Below are 12,588 nucleotides of genomic sequence, written 5' to 3'. Positions count from 1 at the left end.
CCTAAGAAGAAAGCCAAGATTTGAAGATAATGGGTTGGAGCCTTTCTTAAACGTGAGAAAAAAAATTGATTTACCAATAGTAAAGAATTATAAGCCATTTTTGGTTTTTGAAATTTGTTTTTCTTGAATGTAAGATTTGGCGTGATGTGAGACTGAATGATAATAAAAGTCACTTTGATATAATGTTGGTTTTCTTCTCATGAGTATTTATTATACAGAATTGAATATGTAAGGGTGTGCCATGGAGATGATGTAACCTGATAGTGACCAGAATTGAAATTGTCACCAGATTAGACTCATTTGCTCCTCTGGCATTTATGCCTACAGTCCCATGGCCAGCTTCACTAAGCCTCGCCACATTCTTTGATTAGTTGTGATTTCCTGCCATTTTGCTGGGTTGGCTACATACTCTGATGTGTGATGTGATCAATTCATCTATATCAGTGGCTCTTTACTGGGGGGGGGAGGGTTATTTATTTTATTTAACCTGTTGCATAATGAGGTGGGAGTGGGTATACGAGGATGCTGGTGTTGGTGTCCTGATTACATTTTGTAGTAGCCGAGTGAACGAATTATGTGAACTGGCTTGATCATGTTTTCTGTTAATTATTATTAGTATTCAGGGTGAAAGAGAAGTAAATCAGCAGTGACTATATTTTATAATGATAATATTGTGATGCATCATTGTACATTAGGCATCCAATGCTGCATGTGAAAAATTGTTGTATTGAAGAGGTTTGTTTATCAATTAATACTTGGGTAGAATGATAGCTTATTTACCACTGATTCCACATTTTAAAACCAGTTTTAAGTACTACCCTAAACATTCATGAACTTCACAAAGAAGCACTTACCTGAGTTTAATGTTTATATCAATAGGAAAGTATTTAAGTGTGATTGTAAAATACAGGGAATAGATATCAAACCAAAAAAGTCTGGCAACCGTACACAAATGTCGATTGACACTTCCCAGTGTGTTAGATTTGTCTTTTGTCAGTTGAGCTGTTGGCATGGTTAAGAGTAGACTACTTCATTTCATCTCTTCACATTCCATGTGTGTGTGTGTATATGTATATATATACCGTATATCCCATTTGGGGTATTGGCTGCATGTTATTGTGGGGGTAAAAGCTGGTAAGTAGCATGTAGCTGATACTTTAGGGTCTATGTGGGGCACCCCTATGGACCAGAGCCATGCATCATTTTGTGTGTAGTAGAGGAAATCTGTTCATAGAGAAATGATGACACTTTATTATACTGCGACTGCTCCTATGTTATGCTGTCCCCCCCCCCCTCTTGTTACTGTCCTGTACCATTTCTCTGAATGTTTATTTCCTAGTTTTGCTGAACCCTGTGGTGGGGGAAAAGAATACTGCCATCAAATCTTTCAACTAAAGTCATATGAGGCGACAAAAATGGGATGGCGGATTGGACTAGACATCCTTCTCCATGTAGTTTCAAAGGGACATTCCTAAAAAAAAACAAAGGCATAAGAGGGTCTTGAGAGGAGTTTTCCAATCAGTACCCTAAGGTTTGGATCTTTTAATGTCTGTGGATGTGGTACAGATGAGAGTAAAAGGGAAGAGATAGGCAGTAAGTTTGAGAAGACAGATGAATGTGATGGTATGGAGTGAAACTAGGTTGAAAGGAAGGGGCAAGTTTGAGTTTGGGAGTGTAGGTGGAAGGATCTTAGGAGTGAAGAGAGAACAAGGGAGAGAAGGGGTGGTTATAGTAAGTGTATAGTGGAATGGAAGGAGGTTTCTTCAAGGTTAATGCGGATGAAGGTGAAACTGGGAAGGGAGATGTGGGTTTTTGTAAGTGCGTAAGGGTGTGGTAGTGAGAAAAGTGTAGAGGAAAGGGAGGCTTTTTGGATAGATTTAAACGTCAATGTAGTGGTATTGGGAGACCTTAATGCGAAATGAACCAATAGACAGAGTGGTTGGTACGTGTGGAGTTTAAGGAAAAAATTATAGTTGATGTTGGAAAGGTGTCTAGAGAGTTGATCTTAGGAAATGCAGTGTTTTTCTTAGGAAGAAAGTCATGCATAAGTACACATGGAGAGGGTGGTTGGTGGAAGAGTGGTAGAGCATTTATGGACTATATGGTGGTAACCAGGAGTATAGTAGGAAGAGTTAAGGATATACATGTTTTAAGGGGAAAGGGTGAATGTGTTTGAGATAAGGTGCCAAAGAAGTATATGGGTTACTAGGCTGGATAGTGAGAAATGAGTAGGTGACAACTGTCGGAATTACTTTATGTATATACACATACATATATTGTTATATATATAAATATAGAACAATAATGATAACAATGATGATAAATGTATAGATGTTGGTTGGTGTTTGTCAGTCACTAATCTGATGTCTAACGAAATCCTTTCCTTGGCAATTGGTTTATTTCAATTAAATACACCAAAGGAGACTTCGAGTATCTGCCTTGGATTTCAAGCTTTTAATACATACTAATGATTTCGGTACACCTCGGTTCTTTCGAAGTCTGTTTTACACCTTTCATGTTGGTAATGATAATGAAATATATAATATTGATAATGTCATATAGTATAATAGTTAATCATGTACTTACATTTTATCTAACAGAGTTGACTAGCTTCATAATGCAACACATTTTATTCCTATACTTAATGTATATGTAACTACTAGCATGTTATGAACTTGTCAACAGGGGTGTGATCATTGTTTATACTGGAGCTGCTACATTCTGGAATACAGTATAGGTTATTTATTATACTTTTACTCGTTACATATGTGTATTCTTGTGTAATATAAAAAAGTGGGCCAAAACAAGTCAATCAGCCATACAGAGTCCACTGCTGAACAAAGGCCTCCTTCATAGCATTCCATGTATCGCATGACTGCGCTATCCCCTGCCACGTCACTCCTGCAATTTTATATATATATATATAGTTTGTAGTTTGCAAAACAAGTAGTGATACGTTATTGGGAAACACAGACCTACATATACTAATGGCTTTTTCCCCCTTATAGGTAGCCAAAGTCAAAGGCATAAATCCACTCCTGCCTATTTCATCCCCACATCTCCACTTCCATTTATTACCCCTCCCGCCCTCTTCTTGGCTCCTCTTGGGTGACTGGTCTTCCCTGCATCTTGCCCACTACCCTGGGTCAGAAGCACCACAGCAAGGCAGCACATTCATAGCAATGCCACTACATTTAATCAACAACCCCCCCTCTCCATCCCCTCATGCAGAAACAGAGATAGGGAGAAATCCCTTCAGGCTGTGTTAAAATATTCACACACAACTCCATCAGCCCCCATTCCCACCCACACCCCTCCATGCATGCATGCATCATCCATACACAACCATTCTCCACTCACCTTTATCTTCTGTCTTCTCCCTTCCTCAACAGACATTCTCCTTTTTCCAAGTTCCCCTTTTACTCCATCCATCTCATCATTGCCCCTGCATGTTCACTCCTTCCACTTTTATTAATCTTTACTCTTTCTTTCCATGTGTCCAAACTATCCCGATACTCTTTCATCAACCCTTTCCCCCAATTCCCTTTCCACCCTTGCTCTCCTCACTTCGTTTCTCACTCTATCCAACCCAGTAACCCCTACCATACTTCTCAGGCATTTCATCTCAAACATATTTAAGGTCTTCCTTTCTTTATATTCCATGTTTCTGCCCCATATAGTGCTGTCGGCACAATCACTCCTTCATACAATTTCCTCTTTGCATCCATTCCCAGATGTCTATTTCTCATTACATTTTTTAACCCCCCAAGGCATTTCCTTGCTTCTCTCGATCTACATTCTACCTCCATCCTCACTCCTCCATTTCCCACCAGATTCCCTCCCAAGTATCTAAAACTATCCACTCCCTCTAGCCTTTGTCCCTAAATACTCACTTCCAATTTGCAGCCACCCTCTCCCATTTTACATATCACTTTATACCTACATTCTTCTTCAACTTCCTTCTTTCGCATGCCTTCCCAAACTGTCACTAACCTGAATCCCTCCTTTGATCCCGCTACAAGCACAATGTTGTCGGTAAACAACTGGCTCATCTCCCGTCTTTCTACATTTTCTTTAACATGTTTGTGCAATGGTAAATAATAGTTGAAGCGTTCAGTTTTTATTTCACTGATATATATTTATATCAGAACACACCAGCCCACTTGTGCACACCTCTAGGTCTCGCCTCCGATTGACTAATGCGCGTCACCCTAGTTATGGAACGGCGTGCCCGACGGTTGCTTTCACCCAATTTTATAATATTCTCTCGCACACAGAAATTAATATACTCAAAATACTATAATGATTTAATTTTAATAATAATAAGTTATTTTCCATTCATTCGACTTTTGCACTTACATAAAAAAAAAAAAGATAATTATGTAAACAGAAATAGTCAATTATGCTGTCTTCGAGAAACTTCCACACTTGGTACACGGACGCACATACACAAATACGCATCACTTTTATTTCGTACAGTTTTACACAATGCTAACAGAATTGATAAAGATTAATATATACAAATGCTCGGCCAGCTATCTGTCGCTGACCTCGGCGATGTACATTGGAATTTGATAAGGATACATGTAGAATTTGAAGATGTAGGTAGGGTGAGATCAGAGGAGCTTGTTCGGAATTACAAGGTCCTTCAGGAGATGAAGGAACGTGGGAGCCGTCACGTAGTATGTGGGATCCTCCCGAGGATCTATGCAGGCTCGTGTTGGAACAGTAGAGCCATAGGGATCAATGATAGGATATCGCAGTTGTGCACAATTGGGATACCACTTTCTTGATCCTTGGTATCTCTTTTCTAGGCGCCATGACCTTTACGCTTCTGATGGGATCCACCTTACCCGCAGAGGCAAAGATGTTCTTACAAACCTCATTGTGGGAGTTTGTAATGAATTAGCTACTTTTTTAGGGTAGAAGACCAAAGGGAAGGGGAAATAGAATGTACTTGGGAAAACAGTGTAGGTATAGCATTAATGTAGAACAATGTGCCAGTATAGGACAAAATATAATTTTAGGATATAATGTCGCTAGAGGACGAAATGTTACATTAGGATGTAATGTCATAGGACAAAATGTCGCAATGGGATGTAATGACAGTGGAGGACAAAAGATCACGATGGTAAGTAATGATAGTGGAGGACAAAATATCACGATAGGTGTTGGGGTTTTTGGTGGTTTCTAAAACACGGATGGTTTCGTGTTTTTAATTGGTGAGTCTACAAGTTCTGATACAAATTGGTTATCGCACCTCCGAAGAAAACTTTGGAGGTGCCAGATCTTCCTAGCTAAGGAGATTAATAAAAAAAAAAAAAAGGGGGGGGGCGTGCCCTGCGAGAAGGCAACCAATAAGAAAATAGTAAAATTTCCGTAGGGTGGCACTCTTGTGGTGCCAAAGCCGTAGACGTGAACTGTCGAGCGTTGACCTCTGACCCTGACTTGAGCGAGACTTCATGTTGTTTGGGATGATCTGGCAGATGTATGGGAGTGAAGGTCACATCGTGACCTCCGAGCTCAGCTGCGGGTCCGAGAGGCCTCGCATACTGAAAGGCCTGTTCTTCATGTTGGAGAGATGGTGGAGGGAAAGAAATCATCTGCCGCCTCGTGAAGGATGGAAATCGTCTGCCGCCTCACATTGCTCGGCCACGCTATCGTCACCGTCCCGGTGACTGTACACTTAGAGAAACAAGAAGCAAAAACACAAGGCAAGGCCCTAAACAAGGCCTTGGCATGAAGGTTATATACATATAATTTTGGCAAATGGGTGCCGTAAAGGAAATATACAAGAACAAAACATGAAAAACGTGAGGACTTAAAATTAAGAATATCGGAAAGTAGATATTGTTTCCGTTCACCTAGGCAATAATATACATTTATGAAGTTGTGGCTCTATTACGAAGACTATGACGGGGAAGTGGCAAGGGTGGAATTTGTGAAGAGGTTTGTGTGTTCTCGTCTCTGTTCTGATTAGGGGGAGCTGGAGAAATAACAGTTTCTATGTCTAAGCCTCGGGGAACCTTTTGTTCCGAAGAATACAAACTCTTCGGTACTCCTTACAATAGGATACTTTCGCGTAGCGCAAATATTTCTACCGCTAAATTAAAATCCTCACTCTGTGGGTCTGGGCAACGCTTATCCTCAGTAAGGGGCCCTATTGGGGCAAGGGGGGGGGGGCATTGCCCTCCACCCCGTCTCGCACACTATATCCATTCTCTTCGCGGTAGTGAACGAGTTAACATCTCTCAACTATACATGTTTAGTTTTTATCGGTTTCCCCCTTAATGGGCCGATTCTCAGTCAAAATCCATTATTAGCACGGCAGCGAACCGTTAATTAATCAACGGTTAAATATTTACGTATGTACCGAAAATCAAGCAACCCGCTTCGATTGTCGCCAGCTCCCTCCCAGGACGCTAAGGAGTTCGTCTTCTTTCAATTTCATCGGGGTTTCCCTACGCCATCCTGTGTCCTGGAATTTATTGAGTGCCATCTCCCTTTCCTGTATTATTCCCTTAACCGCCACTGGGTATCCTACCCTTCACTGTAAGTATGGAATCTGGTTCCAGTATTGTTGTTGTTCAAGATGGGTTGTGTGCCTTCGCCGAAGGGAACCTTTGTCTCACCCCCTTACCGCCAGCCCAAGTGGATCCTCACATTTGGTGTATCAAGTGTTCACCTTCATCCCCGTGTGAGACGTGCATTCAGTGGGATGGTAGTCAGTGGTCCGTGTACTTTCATGTTCACAGGAATGCACATGCAGGGAAACAGGTGCGCAAGCATAGAAAATGGCATCCCTCTTCACCCCCCAAAAACAAGAGAAGGCAGACTACGGCTTCAGAGGAGATGAGCAATTCTCTCCCTCCTCCAAAGCGTAGTAGACGGGAAAGTGGTACAACGTCCACCGCGAGTCATTCTCAAGCCAAGTTGTCCTCTATTCCTTTGACCAGGACGGTTAGCGTAGACGGGCATGCGCCTCAGGCCACCTCTAGCTACCGCTTCTGTACGAGATTTTTCCCGGATGAGGTCGCTTGCGGCTTGCCCTCGACCCATCCCGGAAACTCTACTGTCCCTCCTCCAACGCGTAGTAGACAGGAAAGTGGTACAACGTCCACTACGAGTCATTCTCAAGCCAAGTTGTCCTCTATTCCTTCAACCAGGACGGTTAGCGTAGACGGGCATGCGCCTCAGGCCACCTCTAGCTACCGCTCCTGTACGAGATTTTTCCCGGATGAGGTCGCTTGCGGCTTGCCCTCGACCCATCCCGGAAACTCGGCTGTCCCTCTTCCAACGCGTAGTAGACAGGAAAGTGGTACAACGTCCACTTCGAGTCATTCTCAAGCCAAGTTGTCCTCTATTCCTTCAACCAGGACGGTTAGCGTAGACGGACATGCGTCTCAGGCCACCTCTAGCTACCGCTCCTGTACGAGATTTTTCCCGGATGAGGTCGCTTGCGGCTTGCCCCCGACCCATCCCCGATGGTTGTTAAACCCTCCTGCTCAGAGATCCTCTCTAAAGTTAGGAGAGCTAATCAACTGAGCCTTCCACAAGAAGAGGAAGTCACGTTCGAGTCTGAAATCTTCAGGACGGGCAATTCTCAAACAACGAAACCACCTCCAATCCAACTCCCATGGAGTACACAGACGGTACGAGCCATGAGCCAGGCCTCTGACGCACTCATCACCCGGGCAACCGAAAAACCGCGCTGGCGCTATGTTCCAGTGGAACAGCAAAAACGCTTCTACCCATCAGGGACAAACCTTAAGAAGCCTTGATCCCGGCTCGGTTACCAGAGCTTGTCAAAGCGGACGTGGATTCACTGCTCAGAAGAAACGTCATCCTTTCCGGCAGAGAATCCAGGGACCTCGTTCAGGGCCTGGCTCTCTCTCTCGCGGTGCACTTCTGGCTGGAACGCGTCTTGGCTTCAGTAAGGGAGTTTTTACCCGAGCTGCAACCCCAAGAGGAATGCAACCTCCAGTCTCTATGGGAAAGCTCGAGCAGAGCTCTGAAGCATCAAGCGGCCTGCCTCTTAACGTCTTGGGCCAACATTGGGTCCCGCAGGAGAGACACCTTCCTAGGAGACCCCAGTGATCCCCTCCTCAGAGAAATTTATGCTCCATTGAAGAGGGCCCCCCTTCTAACCCGCATGCTGATTCCCCCGGACAAGGTGGATTCAGCAAGCACTAGCAAAAACCAACTGACCCATAACAGAGCCATCGAGAGAGTAGCCGTCCCTACCTCGAGGCCAAGGCCAACCCCCCATCGGCCCCGAGGACCCCTCAGACGCAAAGACAGCTGTTTCCTCACTCGAAGAATGAAGAAAGGCCACTCCAAGTCGAAAAGGCAGACAGGAAAGCCCCGTCCCTTTACGACTAGAGATCCTAGACGCAAACATTATAGAGGCTCCGGACTCCCTCACAGGAATCCTATGAATTCGCCAGCCCCTCCGCACAAGATAGGGGGTTGCCTCTCCCTCTACTGGAGAGCATGGGAAGAGGCCGGGGCAGAAGACTGGACCCTCCAAGTCATCAAGACAGGCTATTGTCTTCCCTTTCACACTGTCCCAAACCTCTACCCCTATCCCATCCAAGTCAGCAGCTACCACCCGGACTCGGCTCGCGGGCGGGCCCTAGTGGAGGAAATCTCCGTTCTGCTCCAGAAAGGAGCTTTAGAGGAAGTCTCGCATCCGGACCCAGGGTTCTACTCAAGGCTATTCCTAGTAGAAAAGACAACAGATGTGTGGAGACCAGTCATCGATTTGTCTCCACTCAACAAGTTCCTTTTCCTGACAAAGTTCCGACTGGACACCCCAGAGTCCTTAAGGGCATCTATCAGGGAAGGGGACTTCATGGTGTCACTGGATCTCCAAGATGCCTATTTCCACATACCAGTGCATCCCTCCTCCAGGAAATTCCTCAGAATCGTCCACAGGGGCAACACCTTCCAGTTCCCTTGCCTCTGCTTCGGACTTTCCACAGCACCCCAAGTCTTCTCCAGTGTGTTCAACCTTGTTTCCGCGTGGTCCCACTCCAGGGGAATTCACCTACTCCGTTATTTGGATGACTGGCTGATCCTTGCACATTCCGCCCAGCTATGCCAAGAACACCTGAGAATGGTCCTAACCTTTGTCCGGAAATTGGGCACAGTAGTCAACCCGGAAAAGCCAGATTTCTTACCAAGACAGAGAGTCACGTACCTGGGTATGGTCCTGGACTCCTCCCTAATGAAGTCCTTCCCAGTAGAAAAGGTGATCCAGAATCTCGCTTCTCTAGTTGCACAGGCACTATCGACCAGGTTCCTGACGGCGAAACAATGCCAAATCCTCCTGGGCCATATGGCCTCCGTAGAGAGATTAATCCCCAGGAGTAGACAAAGAATGCGACCGCTACATTGGCTCCTCAAGTCTCAGTGAGCCCCGCAAGAGGGAGAACCCCTACAACACATCTCCCTCACTGAAGAAGTCAAGGATTCTCTTCTCTGGTGGAAGGCCCGTGCAACCTGCTCATGGGGATGCCCCTCGGCCCATCTCCCCCAGAAGTCCTGTTCTCCGATGCCTCCAAGGAGGGCTGGGGAGCCCACCTCAACGACGATCACATCAGCGGTTCCTGGTCCACAGTCGAGCGGACAGCCCATATCAATGGGCTTGTTGAAAGCAGTACTCCTGGCTCTCCGTCACTTCAAGGATCAAGTCTCGGGCAAAGTAGTGGGCATAATGTCGGACAATTCCTCGATAGTAGCCTACCTGAATGAGCAAGGGGGGAACAGTCTCCCAGGAACTATGCCTTCTGACGATGGACATCCTCAACCTAGCCAAGAATCTCCAAGTGTCACTCAAAGCCCGCTACATCCCGGGGAAGAGGAATGTCTGGGCGGACCACCTCGGCAGGAAGAATCAGATAATCAGCACAGAATGGTCCCTCTATCGAGAGGTAGCGAACTTCATCCTCAGCAAATGGGGCTCCCCTCTAGTGGACCTTTTTGCAATGAGATGGAATCACCAACTCCCAATATATTTCAGCCCTCTCCCGGACCCTCTGGCAGCAGGAGAAGATGCTCTTCTGCAAAGTTGGGACAACCCAGACTCCTACGCTTTCCCACCATTTCTCTTGCTCCAGAAGGTGGTACTGAGAGCAAGACACGCATCCTACCTTCGGATGACTTTGATCGCTCCCTGGTGGCCCGAAGCCCCATGGTTTCCAGACGCCCTCGAGCTAGCAGTAGAAGAGCCTCTGGCCCTTCAGGGAAGACCAGATCCTCTGCATCCACCCATCAACGGGGCTTGGCACAAGAACACTTCAGCACTCAATCTTCACGCGTTCAGACTATGGTCCGGATCCTCCTAAAGAAGGGTTTTCCCAGAGAAGTGGCGGAGGACATGTCCGCTCCTATTTGCTCTTCCTCAGCTAACCTTTATCAAGGGAAATGAAATGCCTTTGCAAAATGGTGCCACTCCAGGAAGATAGTCCCAGATCGAGCCACCATTCCTGAGATCGCCTCCTTCCACTTCCTCAGGAAGTCCAAGAAGATCTCCCTCTCGGCACTACAAGGCTATAGGGCAGCTCTAAATCAGGTGTTTTCTCTGAAGGGTATGGTCCTAGCCCTTTCACCGGAAATTTCCATGCTCTTCAGGCACTTCAAAGATCATGCCCCCCCCCCCCCACCCCCGGGAAATAAGTTCTCCTCCGCGGGATGTGGCATTAGTCCAGAACTCTCTGCGGGGTACCCCTTACGAACCCCTCCGAGAGGCACATCTGAAGGACCTCACCTTGAGGACAGTTTTTTCTGCTAGCCCTGGCATCTTCCAAGAGAGTAGGGGAGTTACACGCCATCTCTTATAGAGTCGCCCATTCCAAAGGATGGAAAGAGGTCTCCTTCACTTTCATGCCTCAATTCATTGCCAAAAAACCAAGATCCTGCCAAATCCGACCCTAGATTCTGGTCCTTTAGTGTTCCGTCCTTAGACGAATTTGTAGGGGGAGAACAGACTGAAACAGTACTATGCCCGGTACGAGCCATCCGGACCTACCTCAAGAGAACCGAACATCTTCGACCAGAATTAAAGAGGTTGTTCATTTCTACTAAAGGTAGACCGAAGCCCATCACTAAGAATTCCATTTCTTACTGGACAAAGGAAGTCACCCGCAGAGCCTAGGACATGAACCACACAGATTGCCCATGACCTTAGGGCAGTAGGGACCTCCCTAGTCTTCAGAAAGAATCTGTCAGTCAACCAGGTTCTTCAAGCAGGTATATGGAAGAGCCAGAATACGTTCACTTCCTTTTACCTCAAAGAAGTTATGTGGGAATCTTTAGGGAACTTATCTTTGGGCCCCATAGTGGCCGCCCAAGAAGTCCTGAAATTATATACCCCTCCTCAAGAGCACACAGCCGACACTGACAACTCATCCAGGTTCTGGATCGGCAACCGCAGGGATAACTTTCCAAAGTCCTTGTCATACTCCTACATTCCCTTACCTCAACCGCGGGCTCTCAAGCATTCCAAGGGAATCAATTCAAGCCTTTCAGTGGTACAAAAGTTATTATAACCTGTCTGTCTCCACTCCAGGGAACAGAAAGGGGTGCACTTCAAAGTGAGGGGAATATATAGGGGTCTGGTCAACATAGTCTTAGCACACTAGATTTTCCTTACGGCGGTTTTCCAGGCTAGATAACAACTTCCTTCCCTCCTAAGTCCGAGTCTCCTATTGTAAGGAGTACCGAAGAGTTTGTATTCTTCGGAACAAATGTAATTTTCGCAGGAAAATTAAATTTTCCCTGATACAAACCTGAGGTACTCCTTACCTTTAACCCCTTCCATACGGTGCCGCACACGTAGGCGTCATGGACTTAGATCTCGGTGGCAGCAGCCAATGCCAGCCGTACGACGTGTCGTAATAATACTCGCATCATAAAATATAGTCACCGCTTATATCGATCGTTCTCTCTTCACCCGTGAATTTTGATAACCATAGAAAATGCGATTACAAAAGAATTAGAAAGAATGTCATTATGGAGGGGCGACTATAATAAATATAATCAAGACGCCGATATGGCAGCCTCGTGAATACACTCGCTCCCCATGACGCCTACGTGTGCGGCACAGTATGGAAGGGGTTAATGGCCCTCCTCAACCACCCCTCTAAACAGTTCCTTCTCCTTGCCTGACAAACCTTGTGCTTAATTTCATACCTGGCTCAGAGAATGGTTATAGTGTGCGAGACTTGGGGTGGAGGGCAAGGGCCCCCCCCGTTGCCCCAATAGGGCCCCTTACTGAGGATAAGCGTTGCCCAGACCCACAGAGTGAGGATTTTAATTTAGCGGTAGAAATATTTGCGCTACGCGAAAGTATCCTATTGTAAGGAGTACCTCAGGTTTGTATCAGGGAAAAATTAATTTTCCTGCGAAAATTACATTTTTATGTGATCTTTATGCAACAGGGTCTCTGTCAAATTTGGCAAACTGAGTGCCTTGACTTTATTGTTAGATTCGTGGTTAATGATACGATAGGGTCCCGAGAATTTAGGTGAGAGTTTAGAGGTAGGTGTGTGGTTAAGAGTATAAACAATGTCTCCAATATCAAAG

The 12,588-nt window shown here is 45.8% G+C and overlaps 1 protein-coding gene across 2 annotated transcripts in view; it reads left to right on the top strand.

Moving 5' to 3' along the window:
- Positions 1-183, top strand: part of LOC143029694 (mitotic apparatus protein p62-like) — a 41,423-nt gene extending 41,240 nt beyond the window's left edge. For both annotated transcript variants that reach the window (XR_012966865.1, XM_076192533.1), the window contains one exon: positions 1-183. Coding sequence is in view for 1 of the 2 variants with exons in the window: in XM_076192533.1 (XP_076048648.1) it covers positions 1-24 (24 nt within the window). In the remaining variant the exon portion in view is untranslated.
- The last annotated feature ends 12,405 nt before the right edge of the window (positions 184-12,588 follow it).

This window comes from Oratosquilla oratoria, chromosome 11 (assembly GCF_046742065.1).
Source record: "Oratosquilla oratoria isolate Oo_2021 chromosome 11, ASM4674206v1, whole genome shotgun sequence".
Classification (NCBI taxonomy): domain Eukaryota; kingdom Metazoa; phylum Arthropoda; class Malacostraca; order Stomatopoda; family Squillidae; genus Oratosquilla; species Oratosquilla oratoria.
This window is presented reverse-complemented; position numbering and strand designations above follow the sequence as displayed.